The 22,190-nt window shown below is 38.5% G+C and overlaps 1 protein-coding gene across 1 annotated transcript in view; it reads left to right on the top strand.

The window, feature by feature from the left end:
* OTUD7A (OTU deubiquitinase 7A) overlaps window positions 1-15,430 on the top strand; it is a gene marked incomplete at its 3' end in the record, with an annotated part of 48,709 nt that extends 33,279 nt beyond the window's left edge. Inside the window, exons 8-12 of the mRNA XM_080351403.1 lie at window positions 3,720-3,847; window positions 5,693-5,842; window positions 11,593-11,707; window positions 11,951-12,035; window positions 13,997-15,430. Coding sequence (XP_080207529.1) covers window positions 3,720-3,847; window positions 5,693-5,842; window positions 11,593-11,707; window positions 11,951-12,035; window positions 13,997-15,430 — 1,912 coding nt within the window. The remainder of the gene's footprint in view (window positions 1-3,719; window positions 3,848-5,692; window positions 5,843-11,592; window positions 11,708-11,950; window positions 12,036-13,996) is intronic.
* Between the last annotated feature and the right edge of the window lie 6,760 nt (window positions 15,431-22,190).

Genomic DNA, 22,190 nt, shown 5'->3' with positions numbered 1-22,190 from the left:
TTCAGCATACAATTCTTCACACAAAACTACGGCATCTGTCAAAGACCTTCATCTTGTAGAGAATTTCTTCAGATCATTTAACAAAGACATTGCTTTAAAATAATTTTTATTTGATGGGTTTGTCCATTGTAGGAGTGCTGTTCCTTTTTAACTGTTCCGTATATGGGTGCAGAGAGAAAAAGGTTCATTATAACAGTATATCCTTATTAGCTGAAGTTTCTGATGCCTAATAAATCTTTTCATCTGGCTTACTCTCAGTTGATGTAAATTGTACTTAAGTCAGACACATTCTGGAAATAATCAAATTGCTGTGGTGATTCAAAGATGCCAGTTAAGACAGTTCTTTCAATCTGAAAACAGTGGCTATCCCACAGACTCCAGAAAAGAGAATAAATTCAAGGCAAAGGAGGGATCAGACTTTTGTCATATTAAAATAAAGTACTAGTACCTACGTGGTGATTGGGTTTTCCATATTTAAGACGTTTTTGTTGAATTCAGAATGTTTCCTATTTGACAGATGGTTGCATCTCATATGCCACAGAAGATGTTTTACGTAAAAGCGTGTGTTCCCACATAAGTAAATACAAAATAACATTCAAACCAAAATAATTTAGGGGAAGCTGATTTAGGTTTTCTCGTTTATTATATGCCTTGAAAAGAGCTTCCTAGATATTGTTTTTGCCTGAGGGGAAAAAAGTTTCGCTATTTTTAAAGACTAAGAAATAAAAATCAGAATTCGAAGTGTTCACATTCTGTATCTCCTTTAGTCAATGCAATATACCAGTTTTTTTTTTCCTGAAGAAAAGAAGGAAAATTCCACACTACTGTGCAGTTTTTTGTGTTTGAAGCTCTTTGCTAAAATACTGTGTAAGGAAATCAGCGGATGGGTTCCTACATCTACCTACAGCAGAAATTTGTACTTACTAGTGAGTAGCAGCTGTGGTGTATGTTGGTTGTAATTTGGGGATTCTTAAGCAGAGAAATAAGAGGTTTCAGAAGCAGAATGGTGGCAGATTGAGGTACAACATCATGTTTCATTCTGGTCTCATGCTTGTACCTAATCACCAGGTTGAAGGACTTGATACTTGTCATGTTGTTTGAGTACATTTCAAGTGTCTGCAGGCACTGATTTCTTACTCTATGCGAGTCCTGAAACTTCATCTAAACTTGGAATTGCTCTTACAAGTCTGTGGAACCAACTGAGAACCTGGAGCGTATGTATGGGAAAGAAAAGCAAGGTTACAATAGGGAGCTGGTTAGAAGGAAATCTAAGAGGTGAAAACAGATCTTGCTCAGAATTTACAGGCAAAAGAGAAGAACAGAGCACAGATAGCCAGGTGAAACAGCAGGGTAAGTGATTTTCCCATCAAAGCTTTTGAAGATTTTTTTTCTTTACTGGCTGCAATACAAATTGGATTTTTCCATTGGAGAGAGAATCTCTTTGGAGTGCTGAGTAGGTGTCACCCTTGTTTAGATTCAATTGGTTAAATAGGTTAAGCGGGTTACTGCAGTGCAGATTTATATACTTTTACATATGTGGATTTCATTATTTAAAAATTAACTTTACCTGAATGGAGAAATCAATTTTATTTCTTAATTTTCCTTTGCTTCCATTTTACACTGATAAAATTATTTTGCCCACAATTTTCATAGCCATGCAGTTAGGATAAATAAAGGTTCATGGAAAAAAAAATAAGTGGATCAAAGGATGTGGCAGGTTGCTATGGATACTTGTTAATGATGATTTTTCATTCTCATTAATCTTTAGGAAGATTCATACTGAATCCTTAGCAGCAGCACTGAAATGATATAAGATAGTCCACATGAATTAATGGCAATGATGAAATAGAATTGAACATTGGAGAGGTTTCCCAGAGAGGCTGTGAAGTATTCCTGCTTGGAGATACTCCAAAGCTGGCTGACATGGTCCTGGGCAACTGGCTCTAGGTGTCCACACTTGAACAGGGGCAGTGGACAAGGTGACCTCCAGAGGTCCCTACCAACCTCAACCACTCTGTGATTCTGTGAAAATGAGCGATGGAAAACACATGTGCAATAGAAGAGAAGGATTTGAAATGTGTGAATATGATAACAGTGAATTGGGCAACTTGGTGATGTGATAGTGAAGAGTAAAAAAGCCCAGTGGAATTTTGGACTTTGTGTGCAGTCAGGCTTGACATCAGCTGGCCAAAGGGATAAAGGTCCTCCTGGTACTGCTGCATCTGGAATGTGCAATTGTGTTTGTCCATTCATATATGAATAAAAATGTTTTTTGAAATTTGTATGTATTGGGAAAATAAGAGTAATGTAGTCAGATGAATAGGATAGCACAGATATATTTTAAGGAATTTTAATTATTTTAGTCCATAAATTATATTCTAAGTATTTGCTTCTCTCTATATATGTGGCGGTTTAATGCTATTGATTCGTGTTCTTAAATTTGAATTCCTGACACTTGATGTTATTGAGAGTAGACATATATGCTGCAGATAAATCTGACAGGGATTGGTTCCCTTGGTGCTTTATAACTTTTCAGTACTGACATGAAAAAATTGCAGGTCTTGCTCTATGTTCTGTACACATTTTTGGCTTTCCTAAATGTCTTTATGTTCTTCCAGTTAGTAGTAATTATGTAATCTAACATGAGTTTTCTCTGATATTCTTGTCACAACCAGTTCTCTTTTTGTAACAGACATCCTGTTGTTCAGCTTTTCTTTGTCTTCTGTCATTGCTTATGCCTTTCAGACGTCAGATTATGAATAAAACAGAAACTGCCCAAATCATCCCACATATGTCTTGGATGGCTCCGTTTGGTTTTGCTTTTTTATTCATATAGTGTACACTCCTCTTTGTCAAATTCTTTTCAGTAGGTAATTTATTCATTTTGGCCGCCTTTCGAAGTCAACACTAATTATCATGGTTTTGACACAAACCACCTTACCGTCAGCATATCACTATTTAATACCCATGTTTTGGAGAACTAGATGTTCAAAGGTATTTTCACCAAATACAGATAATGAATTTAATACATTATTTTTCCAGTATGTATATTCATAACGGTATCAACAATTTGAAAGGAAGAAATAACTCTTTAAAGTTATTGTAGAGGCAGTGAAGGTGAAATGCTTAGACTTCTGATTTTAGATGTCTGAAAGTAGGTGACATTCATCTCATTGGAAAATCTAATAGGAAAACCCCTCCTCATCTTAAAAAAATATGTTTTGGTATTAAGAAAAACTTGACACCTTTGTAAGCTGAATTCCTCCTACTCAAGCTGGTATCAGTGTTTCTTACATTACCAAGGTAGACTCACCTGTATTTTGTTTAGAGGAACTAGAACACTTAGCTCTCATTCTAGAGTGTATGTGCCAAGGGTGTTACATGAAATGATGTTTGTGACAAAAGCAGATTTACACCAGGAGCTTGGCTAAGAATTATATTTTGTACTCCCACTAGGCTACCAAACAGTATCAGACAGTAAATGAGTTTTGCAGACTAAACTAGTGTGGAATCTGCAAGGGAAAACATTTCATTTCCAAAAATGTATTCTCCTTTCCAATTTCTCATGTTATCTATTTCAATAATCAGAATATATGTTTCAGAAAAGAGGGAATATGAGTGACAAGAAAGAAGAAAGAGCTGCTACGATGCGTCGGTTCACTAAAGTCTTAATGATTGCTTCAAGTTGGTTCAAAAAGTTTCAATGCTGTGTCTTCCAGAGTCGATAATTCAGAAGATCCTGTGTATGAGAGCTTAGAAGAGTTCCATGTTTTTGTCTTAGCCCATATTTTGAGAAGACCTATTGTTGTAGTAGCAGACACAATGTTACGAGACTCAGGGGGAGAAGGTAAGAGTTTTTCATTAGGAATTTATGCACCTATGGAAATTGAATCAGTTGTAAACTATCACAAACAAAAGAGGCAGCTGTAGCTTATCAGAGTGTTATGGGATAGCTGCAGCTTTTATCTGGGAAAAAACAAATAAAAATAGAAGGGAGGAGCAGAATGATAATCCATTTCTATTACATAAAAGTAAAACATACAGGATAATTATGTAAGTCTCACTCAAAATCTGTTTATCCTAGATATTTACAATTAACATAATAACCTCCGAATTACAGAACACAATACATTTCTTTCTGGTCTAGGTTAACAAGGTTCTAATTTTACTGTATTATTTTGGTAACCCATAAAACTCTGCCTAAATCAATCTAATACGACTTTGAAAAATTGAATTTTGAATATGTATGTCTTGTCTTTTTTTTTTTTTTTTTTTTTACTAACTCCTTTGCAGCCTCTCATTCTAAAGTTTCCAGAATGTTTTATCCAGTTTGCACATGTAGCACAAGTATATTAGATCCCTGTGCGAAGGCAGCTGGAGAGCTGGCTGGCCAGGACTTGGATGAGTAAATTAATCTCTCTCACTTTTTACCATGAACTAATGGAATACTAATTAATGATAGTATGCTACTTAACTAAAGGAGCATGCTTGGGTCATTTAAGGGGGGGATGTTAAATACCTGGTGGAGTTTACAGAATTTAAATTCCACAGGAAAATGCTGGGTAATTTCAGTTTCCATTCAAAGGGTGAACCACAAGTAACGGTTGTATGATTGCTGTCTGCTCTCACAGACTCCATCACTGTTGCTTCATTTCCCCATAACCTTTCCTAGCCCAAATTATCCTCCCCCACAATTTCTTCTTGACCCAATCTGATTCTGTCACAATGATCCCAGTGTTTTCCTCACTGCTGGATCAGAATGATCCAGTCACCCCAGTTTGTTGTGTGTACAAAGTACAGGTTTTCAAAAAGACTAATAACTTGGTCAAGTTTGGAGAGACTCATCAAAATGTAGATTTATGCCTCAAAAACAATACCGTTCATTGTCTCAAAGTCTGGACACAGCAGACCTCTTCAAAGAAAAGGTCTCTAGTAGAAACGGCATTGTTTGGGTTTACTTCTTCCCTATGCTCATTTTTGAAATATTTCAGCAATAAGGATTCATATTTTCACAGCAAAGGAAAAATAATTGGTCAGAAGCAAGTATGTTGGGAGAACTTTTCTGCCTGAATTTGCTGTTTCCCATAATTTATATATATCACTTGTAGAGTCTTTTAAAAGAGTTTTCCCCTTAGCGATGCAGCATCCCATTCAAACTGTGCTTGTAGAATTTTCTTGATCTTTCCTTATCATTATTATATATACATATGTGATGTGTGTGATGATGTGTGTATGGACTATAAACATGTTTGGAGTGTTTTTAATACAAATTCATTAATGCAAGGCACGAGCAGAGCATGTTACCAAGTGAACCGATATTGTATTTACTGCTGATTATTAGAAAATATTCTCCTACCTAGCAGTATTACAGGAAGGTGCAAATCTGCATACATATGTGTTAGTTGTCAAGATTTTCTTATAAGACCTTAATATCTTTACTAGTAAACAATTAGGTCAAGGAAAACATACGTAGAAGCACAATGTTTTCTTCATTTTTCTTAGTATATTTTCTGACACTTTTATAATGAAATTTTACCTGTTGTTATGAGTATTTTCTGCACTGATTACTCCACTTTACGCTGTTCCCCTGGAGCTCTGAAAATGATGCAGCACAATTGATACATACAGTAGAACCAACATTGTCTGTTCTTTGACATAGTTAAGAAAACAAAAATCTCTGTTTTCTTTGCAGCATTTGCACCGATACCATTTGGAGGAATTTATTTGCCACTTGAAGTTCTACCTAACAGATGCCATTGCTCACCTCTTGTGCTAGCCTATGATCAGGCCCATTTCTCTGCTCTTGTTTCCATGGAACAAAAAGATCAACAGAGAGAACAAGGTATGCTATCAACACAGCAGCCCAAGGGTATATGTTGAATACAATGCACAAAGTACTTTCTTCTTCCTCTAGGTGTATTTATCAGAAAGAAAATGATATCCACTAAGTTCTGTTGCTGCCTTCTTAGAAGCCTACGTGGTCTAATCACAAGGCTGGGAGCCAGGAACTCTTCAGTCTTAATCCTCGTGCTGTCACTGTCTGTCTTTGCCACTTAAACCTTTTCTGTCAGTTCCATATGTGTAAATAGGTATATTCATAGTTACCTACTGTGCTTCTGGGTTCTTGAAGGCCTTTGTTAATTTGGGTTAGTGAAGTGTTTAGAAGATTAAGTGTGAGCCGGATTACTGCTGAAAACTCATGTAATGGAAAAATCTCTCTCCTAGTGCACTCAATGCGCTTTTCTCATTTAAAAGCATTTAGTTGAAACGTTTTTATCTTATCATCTTGCTGTCTTCTGTTTTACTTCGGAACAGTGACAGCAAAACCTGACCAGATATTTCTGTGTCAAGTTTGAGCTTCCTGGATATGGGATTAGGAGTGACAAGAGCTTCAGGACTGGATTTGTTCCTGCATCAGTAGCCTAGGAGCTGCCTAAAACTGCCCTTATTTGAGAGACCTATTTGCTTAATAACAGAAAGCTGTGAGATGAATCTCTATCTCTCTGCTCCTTTTGTGGGGAGGGGAAAAGTGTTTTGCCAAAAATTTGGTGAGACTTTAAAAGAATTCAGTGGAGTGTTGCTGTTAGGTACGAGTCCTCCTGTTTCTGGTTGGTTTGTTTTGTTGCGGTTTTTTGGTTGTTGGAGTTTGTTTGTTTGGGGTTTGTTGGTTGGTTGGTTTTGTTGGTTTTTTTTTCTTTTTTCTCATGACACTGCAAAGGTATTTTAAATCCTTTATGCATGCATATACCTGTAAAGTAAACATGAAATGTGTGCTGGTTATTGAGTGTGAATTTCCTTTAGTCCTCCTTCCTAGACAGTAGTTTAGAGACAACTAAATATCCTTCATTTAATTCCCTAACTCTGTGTGCATTTAATCTGATTTTAGATGTGTTGGCCATTTTCCATGCTTATGAGACAGCCAGTATGTTGCAGCTGTGCGAAGTAGAGAGAAAGTCATCCATTAAAACGATGCAAAGGAGGAAATAAACTCTTGAACAACAGATTTTGTTGTAGACATCTTCATGCAAGAATTTGACATCCAGTTAAGTCATCCTTCGTGGAAGGAGATGAGAGGTTTTACATGAGGTTGTGTGAGATGGTAAACACTCTAGAAAGTGGTTTTGGCAAACTTTGTGCTGGTGAAGAGGAGACTGAATCGTAAGACAGTAATGGAAAAAAAAAAGGTTGATCTATATGTCAGATATTCAATGGGGAATTCTGTCCAATCCAGCTATTCAGCCTTCAGTGGCATGTAGCTATTTCAGGGGTTTGTAGGTAGGTGCTTGGCAATAGTTCTGGCCTTTGCGTTGTACGGTGGGACATTGCAGCTGCCTTCCAGCCCTCAATTTGTAGAAGAGCAGCCTCCAGGAAAATGCTTTTCACACAGGAACCATTTCCAAAGCAGAACGCTGAGGTATGATGTGAAATACCGTGTGAGAAACTAAAGTCTGCAAAGCAAATTCATACCATTTTAATGCAATAATGTGGAATGAATACGACAGAGTTTTGGAGAGCCTTTTAGAGGACACTGTTTCACTGTTGGTGGTTACTGATGCGTTGCAGCCAGGGCTGTGATGTCAGCATTGCTATTAAGTTAGCAGCTCCTGCATCTATGTCTGTGTTACAAATTGTAGACTTGCCTTGTAAAATGTACCTCCATGTCTTTAGTCTTGATCCTTTTTAGGTCTGAGTTCTGTTGCTGGTGAAACAAGACAATTTCTGGAGTAGGCAGAGTCCATTTCTTCCTTCCTAACAATTGGGACCAGAACAGTATCAGTAGACTGACAGTAACCTCATTTATTTCAGGCATGAAATGAATGCCTGCCTTCATACTGTACTTCATTATCTCAGGTCTTACAAGAGCCTATGTGCATAAATAACCTGATTGAATGCAGAGAACTTAACTATCTCTGCCATAACGTTGCAGATAGGATAACTGCCACCCACCAAACCTGTGAAACCAGGTGAAATACAAAGGCTGTATTCAAACTAGGATTTGTTTCGTATGATCCATTTTTATGTGTTTTACTACAGGGCCTTGAATACACCGTCTTAAATTCTGTGGAACAGCAGAGAGCACTGGGCATTAAGTCTGGGATGAAGGGAATGCTTTAGGTTTCAGCTGCCAAGCTGGTTGCTGTTAGAGCCTGCAGCAGTCGAACAGCTAACACAGAATTGCTATTGTTCTTCAAATGCTGTGACAGGAAATAGGTTGGCACAAGGATGCTCTAATAATGCCTGTTTTTTGTACCTTGTCAGCATAGAGATGTTGGCAGCTTTGGCACAGAGAGAGCCACAATTGTTAAGAGTTACAAAACAATGGCACAGGTACCACAGTATGTGTCCAGATTTTGAACCAACAGAATGTAGCTGAGAGCTTAGAGCTACAGCTTCTTAAAAGGAGCATCTCTGATAGCCAGACTGTTCATAACTTGCAGTATTCATAGTCTAACCTTGTAAACAGATGTCAAGAGCAGCATCTGAAGCTCTCTGAACTACTGCATGTAAGTACATACGTTAAAGCTGCTGAGAAGCTGTCTTGGAGAGGAGACAGAATATCCTATATTTGTGAAATATGTGTGGTCAAATACATGCTCATTTGAATGCCTGAGTTCTGCTTTGGCACATAGTTGTTCGTCACGTTATTTTGAGCACTACTATAAATGCATATGAAGAGAGAAAACATACTAACATCCTCTTGTCTGGAGAGGATTTAAAAGATGTTTTGACATGTCTTCTTTCTACCAGCTGGCAATTCTGATGGTCACCAAAGTCTCTCTTGTTTTGAAATCCACAACATCTGATTAAAAGCCTATAAATACTATACTTATGGAGATGTTTTTTATCTTTGTTTATGGAAAATAAGGACCATTTCTCAGCTGCCCCTAGGACTGCTTCACTGAACTCAGAGCTCTGCACACTCCTGTGCTTTGGCAGCCAGTCAGCAGTGACGTGCCTGCCCACAATCATGTGAGAGGTGTGGCAGTGGTTTTTGACAGCAATATGTCAGTATCTCTGTCAGCATTTTATTTTACCAGTATTTTCAGAAATAGTTAAAGTGTTCTTCTTTATAAAAGATTTATAAAGACACGTGAAGCATGAAGATGAGTGCTGAGAAACACTGTGACTTCACAGCATAGAAGGGAACGTGCCCAGCTGAGAGATGGCATGAAAGTCCTCACTGTGTGTCTTGAAACTGCCATGGACTAAACAGCCGCTGTTCTTTTTGGCGTATCCCATCTGTTGGCATTAGGATTTGTAGACTGTGTTTCAAACAGTGTGGTTTCAGCTAGAGCGTCCAAAACCAAGTGTAACCAAACTACTGCACCAAAGCTGCGAACTCTGATGTGGCTGGGTGTCAGGAAGGTGCCACAAGCTGTGGGGTTTGCTTTCAAAATGAATGTGATGGATCCTGCTGGCAGGCCTAACATTAAAAAACTTCTCTGTCTAGAATATGGGGAAATCCTATGAGAAACCCTAGCTATCAAACAGAATTCCCTGAGAGAAGAAATCTCTTGCAGTAAAGAGAATTTTAAAACGCTGTTACTTTAGGAGATACTTTTTGTGTGAAGATGGTAGTGCTTCATACCAGAATATCCCATAGGAGGAGTACTCATTCAACTTAGAGTTGAAAAATAATAGTTAATAAATTTCTGTGTGAAGATGGAGACTGTACATGTCATAATGTGTACATCAGTTAAGACAACAGTGACATCAGCTCTAAGGTTTGTTTTGTTCTTAGATACTAAGATTTTAATAAAATTATCACTCAACATTGTTAATAGGAATATTTTCAGTATCAGTAGAAACAGCCAGCTTTAAAAAGGATTCCTTTAAATCTGTCTATGAAAATGATTATTTATTGAACTACCCAAAACCTAGTTAGTTTCAAGTTGTCCTTAGAAAAGAAACTCAAGTTGACTTTCGGAGCTTTACATCCCAAAGAGACTGATTCACCTTTCTGACAGTTCTTTGGTCCAGGCTTCCCAGTATCGCCTGCCTCAGGATGACAGTCCCAGTTCTGTGCCAGGCTGTACCTGTAAGCTCAGCTGCTACCAGACTGACTTTGACTCTGCTACTTTTTCACATTGAGTTTCTTTAAGGAGCTAAATTTTCTTATAATATTAATTTCTGTGCTTGCATCTTACAGCAGTATGTGCAACTCAAGTTGATTGATCTCCAGCTGTTCTATACTACATTTGCAGTTAATACGTAAAAAATATTTCAATAATTACCTACTATAAGCAGTAGGGGGCAACATTTCCATGAAATTTGTAGAGGTTTGACCTTTTAATTTCCAGTCTGCGAAGATGAATTTTTATATACATATATATATATATATATATATATACTTTCTGCAGTTGTTGTCAAACTGTCTGAACCAAATACTGCTTTCACTGTGTTCATCTACAATGCAGATTAAACTTCTTGCATTCTGCTGGGTGGGGAACAATATTTAACCAAAAATGCTGTACCTTTGTTTTGAGAACATGTTTTCTGAACTGCAGAAAAGATCATAAACAGCAAATAAACAAATGCAATCAGTTTTCAGTAATTCAGTGCCATGATGTTTGGGTGATTTCTCCAGGTTTTGTTGGTGCTTGGCTTTGCTGGTATGAATACCAGGGCAAAGTCCTCCAGGGTTCTAGTATAGAAAATGAAATTGCTGGATTGATTGTCAGAGGAGCAGCAGTGACCTCTGCCAGGCTGAGGATCCCACCCAGTCCCTCAATGGCTTTTACTTTTTTTTTCTAATGAAATGGAAGCAAATTGCTGGCTTTAATTAAAGCTGACAGTGTTTGTCTCTTGGTTTCTTGCTGGTGATGAATGACAGGCACTGTGTAAAATCAGAGTGCGGTCCCTGCAAGCTGAGTGTAAAGCAGAGTCATTAAGAAATGTGTCAGAAGGCAGAGCTCTAGCAGGGAGGGGAAACGACAGAAGAGCCAAAACAGCTTGACAGCAATTCTGGGATACACCAGCAGTAATGGTCTTTTCACTGCACTCAAGATGCGCCTCAGACTGACCTCTTAACCCATATATAGGTTGAGCTGTGCTTCTCAATTACATTAATCCACAGTTTGAGTCAAAAATCACTGTAACTGTGTTTTGCTTTGTTTCTTAATGCTGTTAGCAATATTATTTTTTTTTTCCTTGATAGTGGAAAACAAAAGGTACTAAAGTGAAGAGACAAAATAATTAACAAGTATGTGCATCTGTGTGAGAGACAGGCAGGAATATTTCAACTGTCTATTGCTTTCTGCTATTTTAATGGCTCTGACTCCAGGAAATGTTTATCATGCATTACAAAATGGCCATGATGTTCTCCCAGAGGTGTCCTCTCCTCCAGAGGCAACTATATTTCATTCTAGGAGCAATCTTTGTATTAACCTCTCCTTCTCCTGTTGTACGAACATCAAACTAGGGAAATGGAGCCCAGTATAAACCATTTGTGGTGCTCTGGATGAGACAATTCTGCAGTACGCTCAAATTCTGCCCTCTTCCTTCAACCAGTTGTGCTGCTTTTCACAGCTAAATCATTTTTTTGTTGTTTTTGTTCTCCCCACCCCACTCCTTGTTTCTTCTCTGCTTCAGCGGTGATCCCCCTGACTGACTCGGAACACAAGTTACTGCCTTTGCACTTTGCGGTCGATCCTGGGAAAGACTGGGAGTGGGGAAAAGATGACAATGATAACACCAGACTGGCCAAGTAAGACCTTTCTGTAACTTTAGTGTAAGCAGTAAAATGTCTTGAGCCATGCTTGATTGAAGTATTGGGAGAACTGCTAACAGGGAGGGCTTTGTTCATGTTCTCTGGTTTCACGAGAGAAGACATGAGTGGGTCCCAGCTGACCGTCACTATTCAGGCTGCTGTTACATCTCTCCCTGTTAAGAAGTTTTGGTTTTTCTCTCAGGCTGCTTTTGACTGTTCCCTTCTTTTTTTCATCCTTAGTTTGATTCTGTCTCTTGAGGCAAAGCTTAATCTACTACACAGCTATATGAATGTAACGTGGATACGCATACCATCTGAGACACGGGTAAGGTGCACTTCCCCCACGGTCTAAACAAGACGAGAGACAGAAGGCACAGCAGGGTGGTGTGAGGGTAGGGCTGCCCCAACTGGCCAGCTGCCTGGAAACACTCCTGTCCCACCAGCAGGGACAGGTCACTCACAGCTCACTGTCATTGCAAGTGGGCTTACAGATTTTTCTAGTTATTTGTTTTAATAGCACAGTTGCTTGCATATTTTTGCAACTTGTACTCCATTATGAAATATATTTTCTAGTTTAATCTTTCTGTTACTTATTTCAGTAGTCTGTGTAGTTCAGAAAAACCTTAATATAGACCTCTCTTTGCCATTGTTTTCTCAGAACTTTGGCTTGCTCTCCTAATGGTCACCAATCCCAAGTCCTTTCTGAGAACACATTTGCACCTCTGGAGAGCTCCCAGTTTGGAGCGGCTGACAAAAGGACACACTGGTGCTGAACTGGAGCCCCGATACTTTCAGAAAGCGATTTTAGAACCACGCCCAGCTGGCACTTAGCTACAAATTTCTCTGCAAATTACATCAAATAGATACAGGGGTTAGTCTGTAGGCAAAAGGTTGCTAGGAGAGGATGGAGGAGATTTAGAAAGCCTACACAGATGGGATTTGAAAGGAGGAACAGAACACAAAAGGAGAAAGCATTTAACAAGCTGCAAGAGGGGAAAAATCCATTTTTCTGCAGTTTCCACGGTGGTAGCTGCCACATCAGAAAAAGGAGAGGCAAATGGTCCTGTAGTTGTGAGCTGTGAGCCTGAAACTTGTGGGACCTGGGTTACCTCTCCCTGCTTCACACTTGGCCCATGAGCATGGTCAGGTCACTGTAGCAATCATCTCCCTTGGCCAGTGGGGGGTAACAGCTCTGCTCCCGATGGGGTGGTGCGTGCTCAGGGATTCCAGACAGAGGGAGGATATTTAAGTAGCCTGGGACAAGAAGCAGGCATACATTTCTATACTGGAAGTATATACATCTCCATTGGTTTTTGCTTTTTTTTTTTTATTTTTTTATTTCTCTGAATCATTATGGTTAGTTAAATGTTTCATATTTATCTCTAGCAGATTTTAGATTCATGGTACCTGAAAGCAATACTAAGTTTTGCAGAAGTAAATGAACAGAGTCACATTTTAAAGTATCCTAGGATCCTCATTATTGCATTTTCAAGACACATGTTTTATCACCTTACCTAAAATATAAATTGGAACTCTGAATTCTGACACCAGTTTTATCTGCCTTGTGTTTCCAATAAGAATTAATACATCTCATTGTATTCCTCAATCTCCTTGCTTAAGTTTAATGTTTAATATTTCAGGTAAGATGTTTAGCTCTGGTGCACTGTGCTGCTGATTTTCAGGCACAAGAGACCTGAAGAAATCAATTTAAATAAGCTGGGTTTTGAACAGGATGAATTTTAAAATATTGCTAGGTACAGGTTTGGGTGGTGCACCCCCCTCACAGCTTTCAGCAGAGCCTCATTTCCCTTCCATCACAATATTCAGGTTCTTTCCATGCTCCTGTCTCCCCCAGCCAAGGGGCAGCCTGTCCTGCAGGTGCTCCCTGCAGAGCAGCTGATCCCTGGCTCCCGTCAGGCCCTCAGCTGCTCAGCACGAGCAAGGCGCTTGTGCTGCAGCCGTCCCCTCGGCAGGAGCGCTAACCTGCATCTCTCCACTATTCAGAAACTGATTTTCACAGAACCTCCGAATGACTGACCTCTGTTCTACAATTGTGCTTGAAATGAGCCAAAAGCTACTGTAGGCACAGGCAAGATGCATAGTCAGCACAGCCAATTAAGCTTTATTTGGTGAAGAAAACAGTCTAAAATGTCAGTGCATAGATTGAAAAGTACATTTTAACTTGATGTCAAAATCTATATTGGATTTGGGGTTTCTTTTTTTTTTGCACCAAGTCTCTGTATGCAAGTGATTTTGCTGTATCTAATTATAATTACTTTTCCATAGCAGGCCCCTTTGGCTCAACCAGAATCCCCTACAGCTTCAGCTGGGGAAGACGTTCAGTCTCTGGCTGACTCAATGGACTCGGACCGAGACTCCATTTGTAGTAATTCCAATGGCAATAATGGCAAAAGCAGTAAAGAGAAAGAAAAGGACAAGCAGAGGAAAGAGAAAGACAAAAACAGGACGGATTCAGTAGCCAATAAAATAGGAAGCCTCAGTAAAACCCTGGGAATTAAACTGAAAAAGAATATGGGTGGTCTTGGAGGCCTGGTGCATGGCAAAATGAGCAGAGCCAATTCAGGGAATGGAAAAAATGGTGATGCTATAGAGAAAGTCAAAGAGAAGAAGTCTAAGTCTCGAAAAGGAAGCAAAGAGGAATCTGGACAGTCTGCGAGCACTTCCCCTTCTGAGAAGACCACTCCATCTCCGACTGACAGAGCTAGCAACTCGCCCACGGAGAAGATGAACACTAAGTCCTTCTCTGACAAGCAGTCTGACCCATGGAAGTACAGCACTGACGTGAAACTCAGCCTGAATATTTTGAGAGCTGCCATGCAGGGTGAACGGAAGTTTATTTTTGCTGGCCTTCTTTTGACCAGTCACAGGCATCAGTTCCACGAGGAGATGATAGGCTATTACCTGACCAGTGCACAGGAGCGTTTCAATGCAGAACAGGAACAGAAAAGAAAGGATGCTGAGAAAAAGGCTGCACTGAATGGGTCATCTAGTAGGAAACTGGAGCCGGAAGCATATTCAAAAGAAAAACCAGAAACATCTCCTCAGGATAGGGCATCACCCGTCTTGCCTCAAAGCCATACAACTCAACTGGTTTTAAAATTTAAAGATCGCACTAGTCCCACTCCTGGGTCATTTTCTTCACCTAGTAATGGTGCTAAGAAAAGTGGACCCATTCCGGTATCTGCCCACTATAGCCATACGCCACCCGTTCAAAGGCAAAGTGTCATCCATTTGCATGATGTCAACTCCAAGCCATCGAGCTTCCAAGATGATACCTACAAGCCAGTGGTTGGCACCTTAAAGACCTGTGCCACCTATCCCCAACAAAACCGATCCCTGTCTTCTCAGAGTTACAGCCCAGCCCGGATATCCGGTATCCGCACAGTGAACACGGTGGAATCGCTCAGCTATGCCATGCCTACGGAACACAAGTCTCAGACATACACAAATGGCTTCAATACTGGCGATATTAGAGACTGCTTAGAATATGCTGATGAGGATGCTCCTCAGACCTGGTTGAACAATGATAAAAATCAAGGCAGAAGCACAGTTTGCCCAATATATTCTATCCAGCAGAACCGCTGTAAGAAGGAGAACTGTTCCTTTTATGGTCGTCCTGAGACCGAAAATTACTGTTCATACTGCTACAAAGAGGAGTTAAAGCGCAGGGAGAGAGAAAGCAAGGGACACAGGCATTGAGGGTTCTTCCGTGACTAAGTTTTACCGTTTTCTTACTTACAAAGTAAACAGTGTTGAATTGCAGTAAAAGGAATCCTTGAAAAAAAGAATAAAGGATTGATTAGTAAATAGTGTCTAGCTTTTCGCTTTTCCGGAGCAATGAGGAAATAATAGGATTAATTTATCATAAAAAAAATATTATTTTCCATTTTGTCAGTGTCTTTTTTACATATACTGGTAAGCTGAAGGATTGTTTACTCCTTTGTCAGTGCTGTGTATATGTTTGGTCAAAAATTTACTAATGGTGCCTGAATTTACACTGACATCACTCAGGTAGTAGAATGACAGGGGAAAGTCCTAATACCGGAGGTGTGGTGTTGTGGTAGGGTAGTATCTGCCTTGCAGACATTGGAAATTCTATAGCTATTATGAGAGTATTTTTTCCTTCGGTAAAACCTAAATTTTTCATAGCCTTTTTTTTCAGGAGGGTAGTGATTTTACATACTGCACATTTTTAACATGGCAGCATATTGCGTTACTGTTGATGTTTGTGCTCGCTTCACTCTGGAATTCAACGATTCTGGGAAAATGGGAGTGAAAGGTCTGAATTCATGAGCGCTGTAGCTCTTCCTAATTTTAAGTTCTTTTCGATTATTTCTACACTTCCATAAAAAAGTAGATTTGAGCCACTTTTATTTGTACTGAAATTTGAAACAGGTTTTATAAAAAATACATTATGACTTGCAAGACTTCACGTCATAAAAAACTCCCACATAGTTTTGGGCACCTGAATTTCAGTAGTATTTTCATTGCTATTAAAACTAAGAGAAATGTTAAAATCAAATGAAAATATTAAAATTCTATTTGATTTGGAAAATTTGATGACCAGCTGGGAAATTTAGCTGAATGAACTGCTTGTCAAAACAAATGTATTGCATCAATGGATTCCCTTAGCCATTGCATGAATTTAATCAGTGTTTATTTATTCCTTTCTCAGCATTACAGAGTGATAGTTATTGCACACATAACTACTTCTCAGCCTTTCTTGAAGAGTGTTGGCTCCACCTATTTTTGAGTCTTCTCCTAGAGTTACATACCCAAGATGCCTATAAAATACCTGCAGTATGAAAGGCAACTCCTAGCACAGATTTGCACAAGTCTGGTATCCAAGTATTTACGTAAGGATTTGCAATACTTTTGAAAACAGAACTTTGCTCATAGAAACATTTCTGTAAAGCTGACACCACAAATACTGCTTAAGTAGGGGGATGACATTAGGAAGTTTTCTTGTATCTAGTACTTGCTGGTTTAGCGCCCCCACACCATCAAATGGCGTGATGTAGTAAGATCAGATCTTCAGTGTTGTTACACTTGTAAGCAATTACTCATTTCCTGTCTGCCTATATTATTCTTTTTAAAGAAGCTTATTTTCCACAAATAGGTGTAGTACTGCCTTCAAGACTGCTTTGTCATCTAAAGGTGCAGAACATGAGTTCTGCCTTACTAATTATGGAATAGCTCTTTTCTGGCCTGTACAGGAAAGATCCTTTGCTAAAGGTCTTTATTTCTGATTTCTTTCTGCTGTACCCCAATTTTTACTCCTGACATGGGTGGCACCATTTCACTTGTGTACAGTTAATCCTGGTTAGCCTTGAAACCAAGCATAAAATAGTCTGAGAAACAAGATACATGAAGTTCCGCTGACGTGGACTGGCTTTCAGGAAAAGCACATAAGCTTTTGTTCATGTCCCACAGAAATTTGCGGAACTGAGCACATATTTAAAATGGACCATATGTTTAGGTTTTCTGCTGAATGGGAGGTTTAAAGAATGGTTTCGGAATAAGTCCATTAGCCACTCCTAACAAGTTCCAGTCTTTGCTGTGTTAGCTGTTCCATGATGCCAGACCTGTACATCGTATTTCTTGCCATATCCTGAGCATACAGAGAATGCTACTGAATTTGCATTCCTTGATAAAAGGGAGGTATTGGTATGCAGAACAAGAGGCTAAAACTCCATTTGACGTCTGTCCTTGAGGTAAGCACGTTCTAAAGCCCGCGTCTGTGGTGGTGTGCGCGGGGAAGCCTCGTCCTTTTTGGGTTAACTCATGTCATTACCTGCAAATTGTCATTGCCAAATAAATCTGTGATTGCAGATTATGCTAAAACAAGCCAGGTCATGTTAAAACAAATCAAATATCAGACTTGATGGTATTTGTTGCTGAGACTGAGAAAACTGACAGGATAAAACTTCATTAAAAAAAAGAAATACTTAAGAATTCATAGAGCATTAGAGTAGCAGTTGTATTTGATACTCTGACAATTGCTTCTATGTAAAGTTGTGCTTAAGAAATATTACATTAGCAGTAAACTACACCATCCCATGTATTAAAATCAGTTGTATACTTTATGAATGAGGAAAAGAGTTACGGCGCATATGTAAAAATACGCAATTACCACAAGAATTTGCTGCTTCCCATTTTTCAAATCAATTGTTTCTATAGTACGTTTTTAAGATCTACTGCTCACAGAAAAAAAAGAGGCTTACAGCTGGTCAATATTTAGATAAATGACTCTGCTCTAAATTATTGAATAGCTTGTACCTCTATGTTAGATTATTTCCAAAAGTGAATTGGTCTTCTGAATAATAATATGCTTTTCTCTGTAGGATACCAAACTTCAGTGTTCGGTCACTCAGATATCTCTACAAATATTTGCCACTACTGGATTGCTCATTTTAAAATATTTATTACATGAAATACTGACAGAACAGTTTTTAGTTGTGCCCATTTCCTAAGAATCCTTCTCTTGGTACATCTTTGAATAATTTCCTTAATATTGCGGTTTTGTTTTAGAACTCTCTTCAAATATCCCATTATTCTGTTGTCTGTTAACATTTGATATTGAAAAGAAGTTGCAGGCCCACAATGCCATTTGCCGCTTAAAATCTACCCATCTTTTCCTAGTAGTTGTCCTTTGCTCTGGCTAAGTAATAGCGTGGTTTGTGGCAGTTGTCTCAAGGGAATGCCATAGTTGGTATTAAATAGTCCAAGCATGCAGAAACAGTGCCTGCTCCTGAAGAAGTGATTGTCTCATTAAAAGAGGAGTCCAACTCTAAGGGGAAATTTTCTACCAATTTTTTTTTTGAGAGAATTCCAACTGCTCATGAGTTGCATTCACCAGCACTGGAAGAAATTGTATCATTCCTTAGCTGGGTGTGAGAGGGAATAATTTTCGAATGTATTTTTCTGTTACACTGACTGCCTAAGCTTTGACTGCTCTTCTGTTTGTATTTCCTCACCTTGAAAGCACATGTAGCCCACAGGCCAGCAAGTTTTCTGTGCCAGATCAGGTGGAGAGGGCTCGCTGCCTTTCAGGGCTTCTTAGTGATCACTTAGTCCCAGCTGTACAGAAATCACTTTGGAGAACCATATTAATTTCTCCTGGTAGCTCAAGTAGCTGCAACAAACATGCTTATTTATGCATTTGATATGTGCTTTTTTCCCCCCTCTCTTCTTGATAGTGATTCAATGATTATCACTGTTGTCCAGATTTCAAAAGTACAGACTAAATCCTGGGTAGGCTACACCTCCCCAGAACAGATCCAAAAATCGCCAAGAGATATTTATGGTGGAGGAAAATGTTGGGGGTTTTGTTTTTATTTATTTGGGGTTTTTTTGTTTGTTTGTTTGTTTGTTTTAATGTGTGAATGTGCAATTTTTCTTATTTAAAAAAGGCTTAAACCTAATATGCAACTTTTTTTTACCTAGTCCATAAACTCTGATACAATGGTCTGTTCATAACAGACAACACTTGTAATACACGTGGGTTTTAGCCACACTTTATATTAAAGTTCCATCTGAAATGCTTTATAAACAGTTAATAAACAACTGCTACGCTTTAGAAGTATTTTTTGAGATGCGGGTATCAGTTGTGGCATATGGCTAACAAGCAGCTCATTCAGAAGGAGATAGTGTAGATTATCAAAAGTAACTTCAGATATTTTGGCTTTTAAAGCAATTGCTTAACCTTTAGTTATTATGGTCCATTAAGCTTTAAAAATGCAATGGAAATATAGTGTGTGACCCAGCTTTCTTTAGCAATTAATCCCTTCTTCCTGAGTCAAAGGTGACATGAAAGACTTGGAAAGTTTCGTGTTGCTCATTTCTTAAGTCTAAATAGATTAAGTGAAGTCTTCAGAGTCATCTTTTCTAAAATGGCAAAACTCATTATGTGAGCAGTATTACCTGATAGAGGAAGCATTGTGAAGGGACGCTGAACGTGGATTTGCACACCGTTTGACTGCAGATCAACGCAGTCTGCCAAAGCAATATCGGTCCTTGTACTTATAGGCATATTCAGGGTAATCTACTTCTCGTGTGATGAATGTGTAGATATCAAAAATGCACAGCACAGATCTGACAAAATACTGCCCTCTAATGCTCTGATTCTGCAAACAGTTACACTGGTGCTTAACTTCACCAATATTAATAGTCTCTCTGACATGAAGAGACTGCTTATTTTCAGAAACTTAAGAAACAGCATAAAAGTTTGTGGGATCAAGGCCTGAGCCTTTACCAGTGTGTGTTCCCCTCAGCCTGCCTGACGTTACTCTTGCAAAGAGAGAATCGATGACAATTTTGTCTGAGGAGTAGAGCAAAGCCTTAGGCCTCTTTGGGCACAATCTGCCATCCTCTGGAATCTGTGGACGCAATCCTGTCAGTAGTGGGGGCCTTAAGCCAGGTGCTTCATGGACACACAAAATACTTGCAAGCTGGATGCGAAAGTGAAGTAGGAGCTAGTAAGGGAGTGAGCTCTTCATAATGCTGAAAATGTTTTGCACAGGTGAAAACCTGTAAGTTAATAGAAACCACAATAATCTCAAACATGGGTCTGGAGAAGCAAAATAATAACACTGATGCTGGTTGTAGATGGCTTTTCAGTTTAGTGTATTTTAGTCTCTGTCAGTGTATTTGAAGACTATTTGTTTTAGGGTATGGCAGCTTACGCAGAGGATCACCAAACAGTATATATAGTATAGAATTTAAATTATTTCAGTAACAGACACTAATATCTATTTTAATTTGAATGTTAATTTCCAGTGTATATGACTAAAAATGCTATATTGTTAAAAATGAGAGGAAAACAACAAAAGGTGTTTGTAAGTATGTTCTGTTTGTAGACTTAAGGCTGTATTATGTTGGAATTTTACAAGCCAAGTTTAAATTGTAATATAGAAATTATTTTTATATTATTTTCAAAATATGCTACAGAGCAATATTTTGCACCTTTATTATAAACAGGGTCATTGTTTTCATAGGTTACCTTCAGAAATGCTGGTAGAAATGAACCATGAAAAGAACGCTTTGTAAACGTCCATGTTGTTTCTAACTGTTCTGTCTGTTGTGCACATCTAGATCTAATGTGAGATGAATATACAATTTTTTTTTTAATTGAAAAGCTTTAATTTTTTCTTTATATCTTTTGGTACAACACTATCCCTACCAATAGCCACTTTTATAAGCAGCTTCTGAAAACAACATTCATCTGGAAAGTTTTCTTACCAAATGAAACATTTCTGCACAGATCTTGATTGACTTGGGACATTCATAATATACCCTGAATCCATTGGAGCAGGATTACTTATTTTTTAAAAGCAGAATCAGAATAGTTTCAAAATTAAAATCAAGAATTAATAACCAGTGCAATGATTTAGCATCTGTGGGAAGAAAATCATTCTAGATCATAGAAGTATCATCCTCTAATTGGCAGATACATTGTGTCTTAATATTTTTATCAAATGTGTTAGCTTCTTGCAGATTAAAGAGTTCAGATTTTATTTCTTCATACTGTGCGTATCAATTACTGATGAATTGTGCAAAAAAGACTCTGCAAACTAATGCATATGTTAAGCTAGGAGTCAGTGTAGCTTTTAAAATTCCATAACATTTGTGGTTTGGTTTGTTTGTTTAAGAATTCCTATTAAGGTATGTACTGCAACCAAAATTGCCAAATCTGGATGCTTAATGTTAAGATTCTGCATCTAGGTTTCTCCTAATAAACAGACTGGTTTTAAGATGTACTGAGCATCAATTTCTGTGGGAGGAAAAGCTCACTCTTGGTTTCAGAAAATCAAGTGAGCATTAGTCCAGCACATATTGAGGCCTTTTTGTTATGAGTGTATGCTTCTTTTCAGTCAATGGAATTTACTTTTTCTCTTTAGTGATTTTCCATGTGTGAACAAATATTTGGGCTTATTCATAAACTAATTACTTGAACATGGAGAGACTTGCCTTGTCCCAAAACACCATATAATTGTCCATTTAACTGTTACATTCTTAATGGGGCTAGTGTATTCCACTGATTTTGGGGAGGATATAAGACCTTTTTTTCTTGGTTATCATGAACACCCTGTTTTGTTTGTTTGTGGGTTTAGTTTCCTCTCAAGTGAATAAGCTGTTCTGCTTGCTGTTTTATCTCCCATTACCTGAATGCATGTACTGTACTAAGAGAATTAAAATGGCTGATGCACATTTGCACTTTGGAACACGCGATATGGGTAAAAGCCACCATGTTCCAAACAGCCTTAAAATGATGACTCTCTGGGGACTGAGAGTCACTTAACTGGATGCAGCCTCTGTCCCACTTCCTCATTTAAGCACGACGGGAAGCCACTCCAGCCTGCTGTCGTCTCTGTAACTGTATGCACATTCAGCTGAATAACCTGTACTCTTCAAAGAAATCTTTCTTTAAAAAGTTGTAATTCTTTGATAGTTGTCAGCG

This window comes from Nesoenas mayeri (genome assembly GCF_963082525.1).
Source record: "Nesoenas mayeri genome assembly, chromosome: 11".
Lineage (NCBI taxonomy): Eukaryota > Metazoa > Chordata > Aves > Columbiformes > Columbidae > Nesoenas > Nesoenas mayeri.
Note: the sequence above shows the minus strand (reverse complement) of the source record. Positions and strands in the feature narration are given on the sequence as shown.